This window comes from Acanthochromis polyacanthus, chromosome 8, assembly GCF_021347895.1.
Source record: "Acanthochromis polyacanthus isolate Apoly-LR-REF ecotype Palm Island chromosome 8, KAUST_Apoly_ChrSc, whole genome shotgun sequence".
NCBI classification, from domain to species: domain Eukaryota; kingdom Metazoa; phylum Chordata; class Actinopteri; family Pomacentridae; genus Acanthochromis; species Acanthochromis polyacanthus.
This window is the reverse complement of record NC_067120.1, coordinates 3,147,757-3,169,589: the sequence shown is the minus strand read 5'-3', so window position 1 is coordinate 3,169,589 and position 21,833 is coordinate 3,147,757. Positions and strand designations below refer to the sequence as shown.

General features: G+C 41.5%; 2 protein-coding genes across 3 annotated transcripts in view; one reads left to right on the top strand and one right to left on the bottom strand.

Moving 5' to 3' along the window:
• The first annotated feature begins 2,364 nt into the window (after positions 1–2,364).
• mapk8ip2 (mitogen-activated protein kinase 8 interacting protein 2) overlaps positions 2,365–21,833 on the top strand; it is a 31,291-nt gene continuing 11,822 nt past the window's right edge. For both annotated transcript variants that reach the window (XM_022202160.2, XM_022202151.2), the window contains exons 1-3: positions 2,365–2,883; positions 14,484–14,589; positions 21,590–21,829. In XM_022202160.2, the coding sequence (XP_022057852.1) occupies positions 2,819–2,883; positions 14,484–14,589; positions 21,590–21,829 (411 nt within the window). In that variant the 5' untranslated portion in view covers positions 2,365–2,818. The remainder of the gene's footprint in view (positions 2,884–14,483; positions 14,590–21,589; positions 21,830–21,833) is intronic.
• Positions 9,323–21,656, bottom strand: LOC110956589 (gastricsin). The gene is made up of 11 exons (XM_022202192.2): positions 21,529–21,656; positions 20,130–20,258; positions 12,702–12,782; positions 12,468–12,606; positions 12,226–12,343; positions 11,756–11,874; positions 10,712–10,911; positions 10,455–10,571; positions 10,200–10,347; positions 9,887–9,985; positions 9,323–9,767 (listed from the first exon to the last, which is right to left on the bottom strand). The coding sequence occupies exons 2-11, from the start codon at positions 20,183–20,185 to the stop codon at positions 9,603–9,605; spliced, it is 1,242 nt and encodes a 413-aa protein (XP_022057884.2). The 5' UTR covers positions 20,186–20,258; positions 21,529–21,656; the 3' UTR covers positions 9,323–9,602.

The following is a 21,833-nucleotide window of genomic DNA, read 5'->3' as shown; positions in this document are numbered from 1 at the left end:
GTCTGGTTGTGTTCATGTGTGTTGGTGATAATAATTGCTTTGGTATTGACTGTTTACATTTCTCTCTCTACCAAGGTGGAGAGAGGTCGGAGGAACTGATTCAGTTTGTGGCTCCTGTGAGCAGCCTCATTTCGCAGGATCTGGCAGTTCAGGGATTGTAACTGGTAGCTGGGGTACCACCGGTGGAGCAAACCCATCTGGTGGTAGTTCAGGGACTGGAACTGGTAGCTGGGGTACCACCGGTGGAGCAAACCCATCTGGTGGTAGTTCAGGGACTGGAACTGGTAGCTGGAGTACCACCGGTGGAGCAAAGTCACCCGGTGGTGGTGGAAGGAAGATGCGCGATGTGTCTCAGACTGAAACTCAGACTGAAAGTATGTTATATGAAGATCAATCATCTAAAGTATTTGATGTCTTATTGTTAACATTTTTGCAGAATTTTAATACATTTCAGAGTAGATGTTGCATTACAAGACGACAGTGATGCCTCCCATGCTATAACATGAATTCTGTCTGCCTTTCTCAGTTTTCGAGTGGATAGGTGATGTCAGAATGGGTCCGATCTCCATCGCAGAGAAACCACTGGCTTAACACAATTTCCAGCAACGGGCAAGACCATGAAAATAAACAGTATCATTGCTTCATGACTGTCTTTATGTTATTCTCTTGCTTCCTGTTGGTACTTCTGGTTAAACAAAGAACAAAAACTCATTTGCTTCATTAAATGTGCTCAAAATCTGAAATATCAAAAACATAGTAAAACTGTAAGAAAACAGAAAGTCCCTCGTGCAAAAATGTAACTCGTTTTACATTTCCCCTTTGTGTTATGAGAAATGTTAAATGTAGATCCCATCTGTTCATTACATGGACTGTAACTCTTTCAATGTGATGGAAATAAAAACGCAGTTGTGTAAAATACTTGTGCCATTCATTCAGACTCTGCCCTATTTTTCTCGTAAGCTGTTCATTTGATATTAAATAAATGTAGAGGAATAAAAAAGGCTATGTTGAAGAAAATGAAAATAACACTAAGCAGAATGAAGAAATTATGAAAAGAAAAAAAAACTGCTTCAGTCCGGTGTCCTTAATGCGATACTATATTTTTATTTTATCGAAAAAATGCAGTCTGGGAAAAAATGTAAAAGATAAAATAAAGCAAAACTGAGTCGGAGTGGGTTTTATGCTGCATGTTGCTTCACATTGTTGTTGACTGTGCAACAGAAAAATGAATGAATCCTCACGAATACATGTAGTAGATCTACCTGTTCATGTATGCTGTCAGGCTTCCAGTCAGTGAGTATTTACCGTCCTCGTGTGGCACATGTGGCAAACTGCAGTTCAGCAAGGTGCACAGTTTCAGCACCACAGGCCGTGAACAGCTCCACAGTGCGCCTGCGCGGTAAAGCACGATGACATTTGTTGATTTAGAATCTGCATATTCCAGCGTTAAATGAAAAGCTCTAGCTATACTATACTATAACTCTCAATGCCAGTTTACAGTTCGCCTGTATTTTATGTATTTTCAGGGAGGAGTTTGAAAAAATTCTGAGTTGTGTTTTGTTTAATAAGCCTTTGTTGACAGGTTTAAAAGTGCAGGCAAGTTGTCGTCTCAAAATAAACATCTGCAAAAAGTAACCTACCCTTTACCTGCTACCATATAGTTACACTAAGCTGTGTGAAAGCCATGGGAATTCCGTAGACTATTGAATTTATTATCATTATTGTGAATAGTTGCAGTAAATCCACTTGATACTCATCTGTTTTACATGCAGAGCCTTCCACAAAACTAAACAGTTTTGTCCTACCCTGAAGATTTCCTCTTTCTGCATTATTTTATTGCATTGTTTTCAGAATTGTTTGTGTCCTGAGAAGGTGCAGGTTACCGTGCATTTTTCATTCTGTCTGCCTTTAAGCTCTATTGATCTGTTTCTTGGTCGATTTCCTGTTGCACTGAGCTCCTCTCCTGTCAGCACATTTTCCTCTCAGTCTTTGCCTTGGTAGTTTATTGTGCTGTTTAATCTTTATGCTCATGGATCACATGATCTATGTGAGTGACACAAGCAGGATGCTACTGGAGTCCATCTTATCTATACTTTAAAAGCGCAGGGACATAAAACTGAAGTGATCTGCCCACAGACCTCTGCTCGTCTGGTTTGCTCTGGCTGCACATTTCACTATAATTTCAAGAAACATGTTTAAAAACTTTTTTAACAGTATTGTTTTGTTTTTCCCCTCCCTGCACTGTTTTGCAGCTTGAACCTGAAAGGCTTTGGCTGCATCCACTCAGGACTGCCTGCTCGCTGGGCTCTGACGTTAGAGCTCCATCGCTTCACACCTCCCTCCTCTTCCTCCTCCTCCTCTTCCTCCTCCTCCTCCTCTGTCTCTGCCTGTCTCCGCACTGCTGGCCCCCTATCTGTTGTGTGCCACAGGCAGCATCACAGCAGCAGACATTTGGCGAGCGAGACGCGGACTGCGGTCACCAAACTGCGCGCTTAATGCTTCGCGTGGACATATCGAGGGGACGCAGGGATTTCTGTGGATCCTGTCTCTGAAGATCCTTTTCTTACCCCGACGAACCCCAGCACACACTCACACACGCACAAGCCTGTCCTGCTCGTGTGGATGGTTGACTGCAGATTTGATGGTGCTGAGCAGGCTCGTCTGATTGAAGGCTTGCGGCCAGGGAGGGCATCTGTAAGGGGCCGCGGAGAGAGAAACCTCTGTCCACCGCTGCACCCGCGCTCTGCCCCGTGACTGTGAATGGACTGCGCTCCCTCCGTGATTTTCTGCAGTCGCTCTGAGTCATTTGTGGAAGAAGATGGCGGACAGGGCTGAGATGTTTTCCCTATCCACTTTCCATTCCCTCTCTCCTCCTGGCTGCAGGTAAGAGGCTCACACGGAGGGTGACAGTGGAGGGATGGCGGACGATGCGCACGGCCGCTAAGAGGAGAAACAGGACAGTGGAGGCGAGCAGCGTAGACATCCCATTTGTTTTGATGACTGCAGTGAAAAATCCTGGGTAGTAATAGATATTTTGAATAACCTGCGAGGCCTGCTGCTGCCTCCATGCGAGCCTATAGGTGCTGCAGCCCATCACTGCTGCTTGTTTATGTTTTGGAAGGGATGGTTGGATGGAGAAGACAGCTCTAATGAAAGACAGGGGTCTTAGTCTTTTTTCAACAGTGCGAAGATGAGCAAACGATCAAATATATCTCATATAATTGATCCTCAGCTGTCGCGACAGTCACTCGCTTTGCGCATTCTCCGTGTGAGGCCCACGCCCTGTTGAGTCCAACCCAGGCAAGGGCATGTTGCCGAACAATGATTTACGGAAGTCCCAGTGATATTGATGTTATTTCAAACGCCTCTAACGTGACCTCTGCGACAAATTCTCTCGCGTTTTCTTGTCTAAGCACTACTGTGAGCAGGATCCTACTGGCACTTAGCAGCGATCAATAATTTGATGCAGAATCGGTGATACAGCTGATTACAGTATTCTCTCCAAGGTTGTTTATGTTGAAAAGATGTGGATTGGGCTTTCTGTAGTGTATGTGGATGTAAATTAGGCCCAGTGAGATGGGTATCATTTGAACATTCTGGTGTGATCTGAAAGAAATCCTGTGAAGGGAGCTGCAATATACGGTTCGGGAGCAGGAATCATAGATAGGAATATGTATTTTTTGTTTTACTGTGTTTCTACTTCCATGGGATTTTCATATGTTGCCCTCGCATGTGATCTGGTGCTGTGAGGCCTCCTCTGTGCCACCAAACAAAACAGAATAGATCCAGTATGCAACTAAGCGACAAAAACAATTATTTATAATTGTATTGCTACACTAGTAATGTTCTTCTATATACTGTAGAGGAACTTCAACATACAGAGTGGCAGAAAGACTATGTTGTTCACATTTAAAGTACATTGTAATGCACTGTTGTATTTATCAGGATAATGCAGGCTTTCTGCCCTATAATGCATATGATGCAACAGCATTTTATTGTCTCTCTGCCTCCACATGTCCTGTGTCCTACAAAGGCAATCACATTAGCCCCCCCCCCCCCCCCCCCCCAACCCACCCACTCCCTGTGGATTTTATATCCACGGCATGCACTCATATGGGATTTAGTGTAGTTCAATCTCATGGATGGATCATGTGAGATCAATATACCTGATTTTCTTCGCATAGCTACCAATGACCTTAGTTCAGATTTCAGAGCCCAGTTCATTCCATGACATCAATATTTAAAAGTTACAGCTTTGGCAAGCGGCCAAAGAGAGCTAATCTTAACTGTATCGCAGGAATAATATGTAATAATCTTCCTTTATGCACTCTTCTGACCTGATTATATGTTGTGTCTCTGACTCCACATGCATTTAAAGTCTTTTAAATGAGTTGTCTATAGTTTTTAACTATAGACAATAAAGCCACTGTTACAGACCCTGAAAGACATGAAGAACAGCAGATTGTATCACCCCTGTTATCTGAAGCGGGTGGAGATTGATCAGTTTTACTGTGTTGTTTTCAAAAAGATTCATGTGCGTTTGGAAGCACAGAAGTGGTTTGAGTTTATTTTGGGTCACCTATTGATTTCCACTTTTGGACTGATGACATGCCCAAAAAATCAGACTGATGAAATGCTGCAGCGTGGAGGATGTGGAAGCAGAAGGTACATTTGCACATTCCATTATGCTCATCCTTTTTTCTCACCATTTCTGTGTATTTGTCTGTGTGTGCTTCCCTTTCTCTCTGTGCCTCTGAGTGTGACTGATTCATGGATGAAGCCACCAGTGGTGGTGATAGTGTGGTACGGTAATCCGCCTTACATAACCCTCGCACTCTTTCCAATGGGCACCATAATCTGTTGGGGGGACCAGCTTTCTCCCCTGAGCACCAGCATGACAGACGTTATGACAGACTATATTTTCTGTGACACTGAGTGAGCATTCTCTGCATCGGAAAGATGCAAAAAAAACCACACATGATTCTGGTTCGCTAATGAATGGAGGCAACATTTCTTTTAATTTACATGACATGCCATTTCTGTTGCTAAGATTGGAGTACTGGGTAGAGGTCTGTAAACTGAGAGCTGTAAACACGATCAATAGGAGGTGATGGTGTTCGGTTTTGCTTCATTTATCCCTTTATGGGTTCATATTACAGAGATATGCATATAGAAATGAACTTCATCAAGACAGACTGTGGTTTTTCATCATAAATACCCTCTGCCGTTGTTTAGTGAAGACTATAATGGCATATGAAAATGTAAGAACTCTTCCAGTGCTGAGAACCCATCCCATGGACGTTCATTGATTACATCTTTGGTAGATTTGCTGATACAACAGTCTTTACGCAGTCTTATGGGAAGTGTTTTCTGTTATTCTATCATTGTTGTTGTTGTTGTTGTTAGAACATAAGTATGCAGTGTGGAGCTCTGGAACCCTTTTGCATTCAGTTCAAAGATGGGGGGATCAATAACTGACTATTAACTTTTGTATTTTCAAGGAACCCTCACATAGAGATTCATTAGTATATAATCAATCTAAAACTGGAGCCTTGATTGTATGTTCTATTTCAGTGTTGTCCTTAAAGTTCAGTTAATCAATATTAATCACTTAATATTAATGCAGGGTTTACCAAAAATTTTCAAAATAAGTCAAAAGAAATACTAGTCAATAAACAGAAATCTACAGATATTTTGATAATTGATCAATTGTTACTTTAAAATGTAAATCGCAATAATGCACTTTCTTCAGCCCTCAATTATGTGCATGTAGTGTTTTTAGTCCCTAGAGACAATCCATTGAACATTTCATTTAGTTTTGACAGTTAGTAAGACTAAGCAAGACATGTGAAGATTATTCCGTGATGGGAATAATCACTGGTTGCAGCCAGAGATCTAAAAAATGTGATATATGATAAGATGATTTGACAGCATATTCAGATTAGATCAAACTAAAACAAAGCCTGGCTGTATTCCATAGTAATACATCAATATTTTAAAAACAGGGCTTTCATTAAGCATCCCCCTGGTTTTCCCGTCCTCTATCCGCCTCTCCGTGAATCCCATGTTTACCCGTCGATGTTCTACTTTTGCCTTCCAACTCTTTGAAGGCAGTTGGAGGAGGCAGGGCGGGGTGGGGGAGGAGTGTAGCGGTGGGTATGGTTACCATGGGGTAAGAGGCTTAAATCAAATACAGATTCATTTTAGCTTAAGCGTTCCATCTCTCTCTTCCCCCCTCTCTCTTTTTGTATTTTTGAGTTTCCTCTCTCTCTCTCCCTCTGTCATCCTTTCCACCACTTGCCATGTTTCCGCCTGTCAGTCTTCTCAGCAGCTGTTGCTATGTAGCTTGTTTTTCTATTTAACAATAATTAGACAGGGAGTCATATTTATGCACTTCATGAGATTTGCTTTCCATCAAGATGACAACAACGAGTGAGCAGCAAAAAATTCGCTTTACATCTGATTGATGACTTCATTAATTCAAAGCCAGACAAATCTACGAGAAGTCATCTACTCACAGCGAAACCCGATGCATCATCTGCACCTCTGGTTCAGAAGTGGCGTGATCTTCGCGTTTGGATCCGACACAGACAACAGAGAGTTCTTCATTAGGCTAAACGCATGAGTCATGTGTGTGTGAGCTGGAGTGTTTCAGTGTGTGGGTGTGTGTCTCTCCTTCACTGGAGACTGATGGCGGTTGAAAAGCTGGAGAAAACGATCCTGTTAATGAGTCAGTAGCAACCACATCAAATGTCCTTGGCTTTTAAAGATGATGTCATGGTGAAGCAGGTGCTCATGGTTAAAAGGCAGATTAATTACAGCACAGACCCGTATCACTCCTCCCCTCCTTTTTGCATCTGAATCTATTTTAATATTGTTATTAGAGTGTCATTTGAAATTTCCTTGCAGGTTCCTATTTTTGTCTCATTTCATTTTTTAATTACAGACATCTGCTATCCGTGCATATATGCGGTTTAATAGTCATCTACTGCATATTCGTTTGATGTGATTGCAGTTATTGAAAGAATAACTGAAACGTGTCTGAATTATAGACTGGATTGGGACTCCGACTAACATTTATATGTATTACGAATTAGTCTGCTCACTTTTTGAAAAAGGTTTTATTGCTTAGGACGTCGCTTAAATGTTGCAGGCCTAAAATTTATTATTATGTTAAAGTGCATTTGATGAAACAAAAGAAAAAACTCTTAAAATTGTTAAAAATCAAGGTGATCTCACATTTTCATATAAAAAAGGGCGCTTTGAACGTGTTAACATGCACACAGTAAATACAAAGACGACAGTGTGCAGGATTGACAAATTCTCTTCTGGACCTGACAGCATTAGAGATGACAGAGAATAGCTGTTAGAACAAATGTTGGCTGCAAAGATTGAATCTGAGAGGGCTGGGAAGGAACAGCTCAGGACACAGAGATGGGTGTGCCATTGCAGCAACATGACCAGCATCAGTGATGGCAATTTTGTGCTGACTTGTTTTTTAAGGTGGGATTTTGCTCTCACAGTTTAGAATATGTGGAGGAAGATGTGATCAGTACTGTGTCGTGATGACTTTCTGTCTACCTCAAAGGCCTCAGTTTCAAATCCTGATTATTAGGATTAATAATGAGCACAGTCAAGGAGTAAATGCAGGTGATGTCATTGTATACTATGGGGTGAGCAGGGAGCGGTAAATCACATGGCGTGATGCCCGTTGCACTCTCACTTGGATGCTGTCAATACTAATGTCAGCACTACACTGGTGTCTGCATCTCACTACTTAATGTGGATTCTGACATCAAAATGCTCCATAAAAATTTCAGAAAAGAACACAGAGTTTGCATTTCCATTATCGGGTAGAGGCCTTTGGGCTGAACATTAGTCTGTGTGCAGTTTTTACTCAAACACATTTCTTACACTCTGCAATTTAGGGGAAATGGGGCCACGCTCTTTTGTGACAAACAGATAAGCACACCAACAAAATGGAGTCTGGAAACACAGCACAATAGGTAACAATGGAGGAAACCAGAAAAGAGATGAAGGATATAAAAACACAAATGAAAAACTGAGCAAAAAGACCATTTGATCGAATTATATGAACTCAGATAGCTGTACTAGAATGAAGCCTTGCAGGTTTTTCTATTTGTCCAGATTGACACTCAAACATAATACTGTTCTTTGCAGAATTATGAAAACTAGTAATACATTCTGTGAATTCTCCAGATTAAAGCGGACATTGAATCACAGATTAAAGTTTGCACTGAAGCAATCAAAGATTTGTATTTCTCCAGTAAACTCCTAGCACTTCAGTCCAGAATTTCTCCTTTCCTAGCTGCAGCATTCTCACCTTCCTCCCTCCTTGTCCATCTCAGCTCCTGTCTTTACCTACTTGTCTGCCATATCCTTCGTTTTCACGAAACTTTCATCAAAAAACCAAACATGGGGTTTTCCGCTTGCGTAGTGGTGATAACTGCCTTGGATACAGAGCTGCAGCGATGTGGTGTTTTTCCACTGTCAGTTCTAAACACCCACACACACCTACGCTTACAAACACAGCTTCCCTGAAGAGCTCATTAATGAACTCCTTTCCTAAGGTTTGGTTAAGGCACAGTTTTGTTGCTTTTGACAGATTGGATATTGGTTTTGTCTGGTTACACTGGCAGACGGCACAAAACAGCCTGTGAGGAAAGTATGTATTTTTGAGCTATATGACAATTTCTAGCACCAGTTGTTATATTTCAATGCCATGAATCTGCCATTGTGCACTGTGTAATTGCAGGTTGCATGCACACTGGTAATATAGACAAAAATAGTTAACCTGAACAGGATATTTCAATAAAGTCAAAAGACTTATTAGTTTTACTACAAAGAAGAAGAAAAAGAAGAAAAAAGATATGGACAAAAAACAGGTGTTCTGATTTATTATTGCAATGGTCAATTTGGTGGATGAGTTTGCCTTTTTATGTCCTTTATGGAAATTTAAATTGTTTCTAGTTGTGGGAAGTAATTTGAGTGATTCTTTGTGAGTATACCTTATCCTAATGTGAACCATCATAACTGATCAGCTAATCTAAACCTAATTCCTACTTTAACCCTAAAACTAAGTCCTAACCTGTCGGAGAATGAGGACTGGGCAAAATGTTCTAAATTTCTCCAAATTTCTTCACTTGCAAGGCCTCAAATTCAAAGGGGCCCTCACAAAGATATTAGTAAGAAACACTTACACACGACCAAGGTTATTTAAAAGAAATAAAGATCCTTGATGGCTCAGGGCCCAGGACTTGTGCTGTTAGGACCATGGCAGCTTATTTAGAAAAACGAAATGTTAAAACCTTCCCAGGAGGCATTTTTGTTCTTTATTTTTTATTCTGCTTGAGAGTGGGCACATCTCACATTTTTTTTGAATATGCAAATCGAGTCACAATATCTTTGTCAAGAATTTGAAGATTTACAAGACTTACATCATTTTGTATTGTAGTTTACAATGAAAAACATGTTAAACAAGTCAAGCCATTTTGTCCAAAATGATTGTTGGGAACCATCACAAAGAAGATGCCAAGATGGGCTAAAGCTTCAGCTTCACGGTGAGGTTCCATTCGGGACATTTAGACGGCCGTAGCAAAACCCAGTTGGTTGTTGGCGCGGTCAAAGACAGAGTAGTACTCTCTGAGGAACACGTCCCCAAAGATCCACATGGGTTGGCCATTACTGGAGGGCAGGTAGGTGGGGGTGATGCCCACAGAGCAATACTGGTATCCATTCTGGTTTTGCTGGAGGTAGAGACGGGACATCAGAATGTGTATGCACCCTCACAAATATAACCCACAGCATGCTCGTGAAGACATGCCCGCCTATGCCTGCTACAGTGAGCAATCGTGTAGTAACTTACCTGGATGATGTAAGCAGAAGGAGGCAGAGGGAAAGTAACGCCGTTGATGACGAAGCTGAAAGTTGGCATGTTGTTGATCTGGCTGCAGTCCACCATATACTGGAGATCAACACAACAAGGAGAAACTGCTTGAGAGGGACTGAAACAAACTTGTCCAGTTTGTGGAGTGTGTCATCATATTTGTGCGACTCCACTTTGGATGTACTGGTGTTCTCAGAGAGCTTAAGACCTTTAAATCAGAGTTTTGATCTATTATGACTAATAATAATAGGGTCTTGAGGTCTCTGTGTGAGAGTCTGTCTGTTTGTTTTACCTCTCCGTACTGGTTCTCTTGGCCTCCAATAGCCTGCATGATGTCACCCAGATACTGTTGTGGAGCTGTTAGCGTGGAGGTTCCAGTGTCCACAACGGACTGGCAGCCCTGTGAGCACCAGCCAGTCTCCTGACCATTAATCTGGAATCTGCATACCATACATAGTTTTTTCTTGAGTGATACTAGGCACAGTTTTTTACTAATGTGATAAAAAAGAATAAAAAACCTTCAGATAAAATGTTGAAGAGCACAGACCCTTGGACGCCAATCTCCCAGTAGGTCTCAGAGGCAACAGGAGTCCAGTAGATCTGACCCTCATACAAGTTGCTGTCCACTTCTCCGAAAGAGAGCACGCTACCCTGCTGTTCATTCCTAAACCACACGACAAACCAAAAATTAGCTGCAAACCAACGTTGTTGGAGAAATTGCTTAGTGCCAGTGATGTGGAACAGAGGCAGAATGATATGCTCGTATACGTGTTTTACTTAATCAAAGGCTCCTGCTAGTTATACCTGGACAGGTAGAAAGCGAAAATGTCAGCATTCAGCAGGTTATCAGCTATCATGCTGTCCATGACGGGGGTTTGTCCTCCAGCTGAGATGGATGGATAAGCCAGGCCAAGGATACCGTCAAACGGAGCCACCACAAAGTTCTCACCGGGCTCATTGGTGCTCAGACCAATTTCCTGGTTAGTGATCTGGATGCCGCCAACCTACAGAATCCAAAACCAACCAATGTGGTGAAGAAATCATAGACCGCATTTATACATGTTCAGGTTTTAGCAGAGTAGAAATGACTTATTGCAGATGACCTGTACCAAATCATTGAACAGATTTGTCAGATTCTATATTATACAAATTGATCTATTTTCCTGAGTAATCAAACTCTTAATAAACACTTAAAACAAGCAAAAAAAAACTTTGTGTGACACTTTTCAGCATGACGCAACATGGCCACTCCTTTGCTCAGACTGTTTATACTGTAACATGTAATTTATTGAGGTATTAATTGAAAGCATCTACTTTCTGGCTCAATACATACGACTATGTTCATACTAGTCTTCCTAAACTCTATGAAAAAGAAGGTAAAAACTTGAATACTAGCATTTTCTTCCAAATCAAGTCCATAAATTGTTTTTGTTATCTGTTGGATGGCACGTCATACGCAAAATAAGCAGTCATGGCTGAGCATTCTGTATCATAATTCTTCTTTGGAAACTACTTAGAACATGTGGGGCTTAATTACTCCAATAGTGCGACATTTTATTGTGTAGCTGAACAGTTTTACAGTGTTTGACTAGAGTTGTAGATGAGCTGGTGTGCTTGAGCTGCCATTAGTAATGGAGGAGTGGGTGGAGAAATAGATTTGCACGTTCTTAAGGAGGCAACACTGCAGAATTCACTCTAAGCCATTTTAAGGGAGAAAGGGATCATTTTTACTGAAAATTGTTCTTTTCCTTCAAATGTAATGTGGATACACAGAAATTGGCTTTTAGAGGTTTAATCAATGACTGAAGAAGGACTTTAACTGATGTTTATTGCGTAGATTTGACTCACATTGACATTGTCATATCCAAAGACTCCATAGAGGCTTCCAGCTCCGTAGGGCAGGTAGAAGGACTGCTGCCTTGCAGTGTAGGTGGAGGACTGCTGAGGGTTGAACTTCTTGTGTGTGTCTGCGAATGACATAGATCCGGATTACCTCTGGAGCCATTTCTACATCTTTATGCCTTGCAGAGCCTTTTGACATACTGACATCTCATTTGATTATCGAAGACATGAGCTGAATTTTAACCAACGCGGGAGCCGATGCCTCCAGAATACGAACAAATGCTTGGTGGCTTGCATGCAAACACACTAAAAATCTAAATCCCATGTATGTGCAGTTTGTAATATCTTGGAAACACGATAACAAAACTGCAGTCTCTGCATGCTTAGCCTGTATGAGCTGTCTGGATTTTCTCATGCAAGTATGATCTGAACAGAGTGAGAGATGAGAGATTCGGTAGTGTGAAGCTTGTACTCACTGCAGGCCTGAGTGTTACAGTAGACAGAATCCACCCACAGGTTGGAAGAGCCGGTGTCAAACAGCACCTGGAAGGACTGGGGGGGTGTTCCAATGCTGATGGCTCCGTAGTAGGTGGTCTGGGCAGCACATTGGTTGGAGATACAGAAAGACAGGAACAGAATAAACAACAAAAAAAGTTTGGCAGTTATTTCTTTCATTTAAAATGTCGTGTGAATGAGTATCTAAAAACTGAGTTTTTACATCAGCATAGTTGTTGATGTACATGTTCGCAGAAGCCAACTCCCTGGGCCGATATTTGAGACCTGGATCTTGGCGTGGCAGTACAATTCCTTTCTCTCTCAGGGCCTGACGCATAGACTTGTGCCTATGCAGAGGGACTCTAAGGAAAAAAGATGCCAAAAGAAAATCACTTTTGCAGTGATACATTCAGTCAAAACTAAATTGTACGGATTTTTCAAATAGATGTCCTCTTACCTGGTGAGTCCCTCAGCGAGCGCCACGCAGACCAGAATAGCAACAAGACACTTCATGATCCTTCCTCGGTATACACAGCTCCTGGATGGATACAAGTCTGCTTGAAACTTGAAACTTTATATACTCATGCTACGCCCATATCAGTCTGCCTGTTATCAAGAATTCAGCCATATCAGTTCAGACAGGGTGACATTCAAAGTGTGTTTTTTTCTTTTTCTGAGAAACCACATACTTTACGATTTCAACAGTCAGCAGTCATTCACTACAGCAAACACAGGCACAAACCATAGAAGAAAACAAATCAACAACACTGACTTATAATGCAGTTGGTTAAATTAAATTGTTTTCCTATTTAATGCACATTTCCTGCTTGTTTAAAATAAAAAAAATAAGTAAAAATACAAAAGAATAAGCTGTCATTTTTAGAAATTGGTAAGTAAAATAATACGCGACTCTTGACTTTGGATTATGAATTCATTTAAAATACTTTTTCAATGCGAGCTCTCTCTCATAAAAAAAAAATCATCTGCATAAATCCTCAAGATGAAGTTTTAGTGCAATTTTTTAAAAATCCGATTAGATAAACTGATCAAAAGCAAGGTCAAGCTTAATAGTTTGTGTGCGGCTGTGATTTTCCGCAAATGGAAAATGAACGTGGTCTATCTATCCCTCAGTATCAGTAAGGCCTTATTCAAACTACTTTATCAAAGCCTTTCATGCTGTTCAGCGTATCAGAACTTTTAGTATTGTTTAAATTAGATGTTGTTGTTGAGTTACTGCATTTAAAACATCATTGAAACTATATGGCTTAAGAATATTCATTTAAAATGGCAAATTATTTAGATTTTTGTTGATTTTATTCACTGCCCAACATTCACTTCAGTTCCCTTTAATATCCACAACCCCAATAACCTTTCTGTCTGCCATGATTAGCTTCCTGTTTTCCCATTTTTCCACGTACTGTACATTGAAGCAGACAAATAACATGGGGCACTCTGATTACAGTGACTTTTCCATAACCCTTTTTGTTTCAATTTTAGATGCATCAGCATGTCCTCATTTGTTCCATGCGACCGGTGACATTGTGTAGAGAAGACCCCTATATGACTGTGTGATGTAAGCTCGAACCCATACGTATTATGTCGAGTGTCCTTTTCTTAGCAGGAAAGCTGCAATGCAGCACTTCCTGAAACACATTGCAAGCCAACTGCCGTAGAAGTGGGAGCGTGCTGAAATTAATGGAGCAAAGATGAGATAGAGCGTAATCAAGAAAACTTGCAGTGCCATGCCTCATTACAGAGACAGATACACTTCCCTGCTGGTGAGTGCTGGTGCTGTAAATGAAAGTTCAGAAAGTCTGGTGTAAGAGGAAACTGGCAGTGATTCACTTCAAACTCTTTTTTTTACAACATCCACAGTACACAGAGAGATAATAAAATTCATCTGAGTTTGAACTATTGGCACTTAATGGCAGTGCTTTATGCATTTTTGCTCTTGTTCTGCTGAATCAGTAAAATGTTTTGTTATTATTGTGCAGTATTATAAGGAAAGGGAAGACCGTGTGTGTTTGTGTGGCTGCCTGCGTCCAGTATATGAGACTGAGACCCAGACGGAGCCTGACAGCACATGACTTAGAGCCACTTTCTCCTCAAACAGGGATCAGCGTGTGGACATAAATCAAAGAGAAATTCCCTTCTGGAGCTGATGAACGAGACATATTGCAGTTATCAGTGTTCTTTTTCACAACATGTAGTGAATACTCCGTCTCTCATGTATTCCCAGACCAGCCCATGACATCAGCTTGGAGGAGTTTGATGATGAAGACCTCTCTGAAATCACAGATGACTGTGGGATTGGACTCAACTACGACTCTGATCCATATGAGAAGGTAAGGCTCTGTTTTTATGTCTTTCCACTTCGTGTTTTGCCTGTTTGTCGCTTTGTGTGTCTGTTACGTAAACACAGCAGGGATTACATTAGATCTGCAGTCATGTAAAGCAGTTTTGCATGTTAAACAGAGCAACATTACACTTATGTATATGCTTCTGTTCGTAATGATTCAGTAGACAAATCTGTCCAGCTGTTGTTGCTCCTCTGCGGTTGCTGTGAGTGACTGCTTATCATCGTGGGTTAATGACACTGAAGAGGATTTCAGCAGGAACGCAGTAAATGCAGTGCCATGAAAATGATCAATTGGAGAAACAAAGGTGGAGACTGGCCTGGTTTTTATTGCTGTTTAGTGTTGAGAACTTCCTATTTGCATATGGTTGCCTTATGTAAGTATTTTTTTTCGCTTTGGGGATCTTTAGGCTGCCTAGCTTAGCAGCATTGCAGTCATCGCAGTAATAACTGCACGCCTCAGATTTCAATATATTTCATATCAGGAAGAAAATTCGAAACATTCTTGGCTTTGTTTAAGCAGAAGAGTGACTCGTTCTCTGTCATCATACTAATCGTCATCATGTATCATACATACTGAATCTGAGCAGCCAGCTGGCATCTATTCACTGAACTACTCACCATAATAGAAACTCTGAGCAGCACTTCCAGTGAAGATTGTGTTCGAGTGACTGCTATGAAGTATACGCAAATAATTGAGTCATTAGCTGTATCATCCCACATCTCTGACCGGCTTAGGCTTTAATTACACAGTTTCTAAGAACTATTATCTTACACCACCCTTGCTCTATTTCTCTCTGTCCATCCTGTGGAATGTAAATGTTTTATGCTGGTGGCATTGAGCCATGGCTGCAGCAGAGGGTGGGTGACCCAGTGCAGTTTGCTGCTATGCAGAGACAACCTCCTTTTCTCTCCTCCCTCCCTCCCTCCCAAGTGTCTTCCCTTCCCTCCCTATGCAGAGTGTTGCTTAGAGACGGCGATCACATTCCCTCCTCGCTCTCCGCCGCCCCTCCACTCCTTTCCCCCTCACTTTCTCCCTTTACATCCTCCTTCTCTGTCTCTCTCTCCTCTCTGCCGAGGTGCCTGGGAATGAGGATTTAGCTCAGGGATGGTTGGTTCTGAGGGGTTAAGCTCTTGGCATAAATCTGTGCTAGATATTTTCCTTCCTCCACTTTAATCCACCAACAAAACACATTATGGAGAGCGAGCAAAGCCTCTCTGTAACAGAGCTGTTTTTTTTCGCATAGCGTGTGAGAAGACCTCCAGAGGAAGAGAAAATTCTGAGCGTGGATTTATATTTCGCAAACCAGAGATCTCATACGGCAGTAAACCCTGCGTGGACCCTGCTTTCCCCCACCCGCCTCTCTCATGTGTTTCACCGGATACACATCAGCAGGAGCCCTGACTGCTCACTTCACAAACAAGAAAGCACAGGACAGTGACAGTGTCGGTCCTTGTTACGTTACATCATTGCCCAAAGGAAGCAATCTTGCTGACATGGGATGGACAGGACACACACCCTGGTGCCCTTTGAGTGTGTCTGTATGCGTTTAAATAACAGAGAAAGAAAGGCGAGACAGACAATTTCATGCACGGGGTACTTCACATGATATTTGATTTTGCCTGCATCAGTAGGGAGGGTGACACTTTGTCAGCTCATCAGCAGCAGCAGCAGTCTCTCCCTGCTGCACCACACTCTGCTGATGAAGCTGGTGGTTTTCATGTCAGTATGATTCGGTCATACTGGGCAGCAAGGTCTTTGATGTTTATAGGAAACAGCCAATCTAAACAGTGAGATTATCCTCCAGCCCCAATCCCCGGCTCCGATTAATTCTAATTCGTTATGGGGTTCAGGTCTTAATCTGCATAACCCTTTAGATTAGTACTTTGTGACAGGGGCACACATATACGTACATGTGGACAAACGACACACATGACATCTCAAAGTGGCTTATTCGGTCATGTGGAACTGGAGGCAGGCAATAAAAGATCAGTGTCTGATTTCTTGGAGGAAATGGCCATCAAGTGTCAAAACACTGCACTTCGGCCCCAGGCTTTCAGTCTATACCACACGTCACATGGGGTTACCTTTATCTATATGCTATCAAGCTTGTCATAAGTTTCTTTCCATGACCATTATTTTTTTCGCAGTATAGGATACCTCCCCCCCTTTTTTTTGTCTCTCTCACACACATACATCTTTCTGATTCTTCACTTCCTGTACCTGTAATAGCGTTGTCTGCCTCTCCAGAGCCCCAATTGAACGGCAGGAGCACATGCATAATTCAGCATGTGACAGAGCAGTGGTGTCTGTGTCTCAGCTGTGGTGCTAGTCCGAGTTTGAAATGGGGAAATTTACAGATACACTGATGGATGAGGGCCATCGCTCACTAGGTGGTGTCTGGGAGGCTAATGGGAGGCTAATCGACATCTGTCATACATGCCAGCAAAAAACTCAGATTATGAACCGCATTTCATTAAAGGGCTTTGCACGGGCAGATGTGCACCCACACACAGACACGATTTACAATTTAACTTGATAAATAAGAGCATGAACAAAAAATATAGATGCTGTCTACTATTCTTTGATACTTTTGCCTGGATATATGAGATCAATGTCTTTTTGTACGCTAAAGGTAAATATGGACCCAGTGAGCACTAAAAAGACCAGCTGACACATTATGTCAGCCACAGAATGATCAGACAAGCCCTCCACATCTGCAGTAATTGTTCAGTATTGTCTCCCCCCCAGGCGCTCGGCATTTTCACAAGACCCTTCCTGTTTTCTGTTCACCCGCCTCCATTTAGAAGAGCTTTAAAAAATCACTTAATTGTCAGCATCCACTTTTCTTCTCTGAGATTTATGAGTCCCTGGTGTCCTCTTCTTTTTTAAAGCCATGCAGATAGCGCTCACTTTAGAATCACGTCCTCAGTTTCTCCAAAGCTTTTCTGTCAGCTGGTCAGATGCCCCCACGCTTCAACCTGAAGCCTCTTTTCTTCCAATTGATTGGGGTCGCGTTGTGTATTGTAGGTGGCGTCCATTGGAGCTGATCTTCTGATGTGCAGCAGCAGCAGTGTCAGTGGATATAGAATTCGCTATGCTGAACACGCCTCCGGTCGCCTAATTAAGAGTTCAAAAAGCAGCTCTGTCTTCCACCATTTCTGTTACAGTAATATCTCTAAAGAGAAGACATAAACGTGTAAATGTCAGCAGTCTTTACTCATAGGTAGAGCTGTTTAAAGAACGAAAGAAATGTGGGTTTCAGAGTGTCTGTGTATATATCAGGAATAGCATTTTGACCTCTGACTAATTTGATTTACATTGAATCCATTTGTGATGCTTTTGAGCAGATAAAAGGGTTAAATTCATTCACAATGCCTCCCCCGCCAGCAGGAGAGCACGCTCGCCTCAGTCTGTCGGATGACAGAAGAGGGACAGTCACAGCATTAGATGGGATGTCCTTGGGAACTGGAGACCACTGGGATCGATTCCTGCCGACGCACAACTCTTATTTATAGGTTTTTTTTTTCTTTAAACCTACCTGTCTGTGTGTCAGGTGGCCTTGCTAGAGGATATTTCCTGACAGTGCAGATTATTCTCTCTGGCATATGTGGCTTTTTCACAGTTCACTGATGGATCTGTGGATTTTTACTCTGTCATGGAGTTATAGGTCATGTATCCCCCGTGACGGATGATAATGGGTCAGTGTAGGGAAGCAGCTCTGTGAATCTTAACAGTAGCTTGTGAACTGTAAGTGCTCGAAGGTTTGCTTGTGTTAGGTTTTATAACATCTTCGCAGCTAAATCATCACAAAATAGATATGTTAATTCGATTTAAGCATGCATATTCATGTGTACTCTCTGGGTAATAGATTGAGCGTTGGTTTCACTTGCTGTGGCATAAAGTGGATGCGCCAGGCGTCAGCAGAATTGTGTGTGGTGGATGGGCGAGAGAGCGAGCTTTGATTCCTCCATTAAACAGGCTGCACTGAGAGGCTGAGAAAGTGCTGCGCTGTTCAAAAGGAAAAACCAGACAAATCAATCCTGGGAATTGCATTGTCAAATTCTAAGTAAGGAAGTGATGATCGGAAAAATAAACCATTTATGTCTGTGGTAGTGACCATGCATTTTATAAATATTAGCATGAGCAATGCCGTGTCATGTTTGTTTACTGTTTTTAGAGCCTCGGTAGGGATGAATGTACATCTGAGACTTGATGTACAGATGGTTAAAATTTGTCATAAAGTTCTGAAAAATGAAAGCAATATTCACACGTCACAGGTATTGGAAAATTTGCGTCTTGTTCTAGGCAAATGTGTGTCATTAACCTACTTTATAGGCCTCGCTCTGCCGATACACTACGTATCTGGCAAACATACTACACAACATGCTCATGAAGGTGTGGTCTATTAAACCTCAAAATCGTTTCGTGCGATGCTTTCCGGTAAACCAGTTGAAACCTGAGAGATGTCTGATTGATCCACTCTCAGTTCGTTGCATTCCATCCTAGTCCGTTACACTATCGCTCTCTGATTTCATCTCTGAACACTCCACCCCCAAGACTGCTCTATTATTCTACTCTCTGCAACATTTTTCAAAGTGACTTTGTGTCTGGTGACTTTATTGCGTTTCACCTTTATCCTTTTAATGAAGTTAACGCTGAGTAGGGCAGAAACCATCCTTGTTAAAGCTGCTGATTACAGAAAGATTAGATGCAACACATATTTACATAACTTATGAATATGCCTGTCACAGTTATTACATAATCGCCCGGTAAAAATGATTTGGGCTTTTCAGAATTGTGAGAATCATTTCCATTCAACTATATAAACAGTGTTAATCACTATTTTCCATCATTTGTGTGGGCTTTTTCTGCTCTGGTTTATTGACACTAACTATTTATCTCAAGGGACTTAACCTCTACATTTAGATGGGCAGCTATTGCCATTAATGTCATGGATTTGGAACACAAATATAAATGCAGCAAATTACCTTCTTTTCTAACTTTGAGAAGAGTTCATTTCCTTTCTATTGCTACAGTTGGAAAAGGGTTAAAGTTAGCCAGTTGGGCACCAAAGGTTTTTGAGCAGTTTAACCAGTAACAATTTCTCAACCCCTGAGTTAATCCACAGTCTAGTCAGGTGTGGCTTTAAAGGACAATGATCAGACACTTGTTTGACCAACCACTGTAAAATACCAGCTAAAGTGCAGCTTATTTCAAATGACACAATTCCACAGCTGACAAGAGAACAGACAAGAACGGCCTGTTGGTTGATTGGCATGACTGTTAGAGGTTTAGCCAGGTACTTCCATGTGCACTACATCACTATTTGTCATCTAAGAAGCTGTTTCAAACAGGATGGTACAACAGATAGTTTGACACATGATGCTCTGGACAGACGTGTCCAAAAACATGATCCTGTCCGCCGAAATGTCTCCAAGCCATTCAGGATGAGTGGAATAACACTCCACAAGCAGCATCAACAACCTCATTGACTCTGTGTATCACGGATGTGACAAATCACCTACTTGTGATTTCTGCTGTATGACCCCTCTCTCCATCTGCCCATTATCATGTCCAACATAATGCGTACTTGGTGGTTCCATGACGTCCATTCTGTTGCTGAGATGTCATGTGCTGGAACAACAAATATTTATCTGTGAAAAAGAATGGACAGAATTTAATAAAATATTACACAGTGGGTTTATACTTTTTCCTCACTAGCTTCAAAGTCAAACACCACAGCACCACCTGGACACATTTAGGTTTTAAATCAAATGGGAAATGAGGCGATTTGTTAGATTTGCAGCAAAAAATGTAGCAGTCAAATACCACAAATCTTATACTGGGAGAGACATTAAATGTACAGAAAAAGTAAAATCCATAATCTTAAATATTTCAACGACAATTAATTGTCAAATAAAATTTCATGATCACGATTATGAAAATAAATAAACAAGCCTAACGCCACCTTGGTTAAAGGTTTGGACTTTTTGGGTTTATAAATATTAATTTAAAGCTGTGCGAAACTGAGGTTCCTCCTTCTTACTGTACCTGGTGATGCTCAAAACTAAGAATAAGGTGGGCAGGCCTGGAGAACACACTTAAAAAGACATATTGAATATTTTTAGTTTGTAGCTATCTACAGTTCTTCTTGGAAACTGTTATAATCTTAAATTTATATGAGCATTTGCAGTGACAGCTGCTAACATGTGTATAATGTCAAACAGGATAAACTCACAGCCTGTAACTGAGCTTCTTGAAATTAACCTAGAAGCTACTCTCCAAACAATTTAACAGACACAACAGACTAGGATTAGCTTTTTGAAAAGCTGAGGTGCAGACTTCCTTCCCTTCACATATTCCGATTATTTATGTGTTAGTTATTGGTTTACTCTGCATATATTTTAAGTTTTGTTCACTGTGTACTCACTTTGTAAACTCCTGTTAATACCATCATGTTGTTTCCTTCCATTGCATCTTTATTAATAATTTCCTATATAACAGTCTGTCTTTGTAAACTAAATGCAAAACTCATTGAACATAAAATTTCAAAACACTGCTGATGCTGACGGCTACATTTAGCTTCTCTGTCTTGTTTATACACACATGCATAGACGTATTAATAGGTGCACAAACACACGCATAGAAGACCCGAGGCTACAGAAAAAACACATCAGCATAATGTCCTGTAAGTTTTGTGGCCACTACAGTGCTTTGATGTTTGCATGTGTGTGTTTTACAAATGCCCTCCGTGTAATCACAGAACATTATGCTGCATGCTGTTCATCCACACTCTCCTTCTTTTATTTATCTCCCAGACAGGCTTGTTCTCCTGCATGTTCCCTCTTTGTTGTCAGAATAGACGATGCTTTAATTAGTGCAGCTATTATCTCAGCTATGCTGAGTGTGTGTGTGAAAATGTACCTCGTTGTTTACTTTATTCTGTGTCCACATAAGAAGCTCTTTGTCTGTCTTTCGGTTCCAGGACTCCCTCATCCTGGAGAAGAATGACATGCACCACCCGGTCTGCTCCTTCCAGGACGACTTCCAGGAGTTTGAGATGATCGACGATGAAGATGAAGATGAGGATGAAGAAGAGGAAGAGGATGAAGAGGTCGATCCTGATGCGCCACCGTCTCCCTCGGCCTCCCCTCCTCCCTCTCCGACTCTCGGCACGCTGAAGAGCCGACCCACCACACTGAACCTCACCACTGCTGTGTCGCAGGCAA

What these genes read in the sequence shown, in the direction of transcription:
- LOC110956589 (XM_022202192.2), bottom strand. Translation starts at nt 20,185, where the DNA reads ATGTTGGACATGATAATGGGCAGATGGAGAGAGGGGTCATACAGCAGA. An exon ending in CTCGCTGAGGGACTCACCAG is followed by an intron (nt 12,607 to 12,701) that starts GTAAGAGGACAT and finishes TTTTTTCCTTAG; the next exon opens with AGTCCCTCTGCATAGGCACA. An exon ending in ACATCAACAACTATGCTGAT is followed by an intron (nt 12,344 to 12,467) that starts GTAAAAACTCAG and finishes TGTGCTGCCCAG; the next exon opens with ACCACCTACTACGGAGCCAT.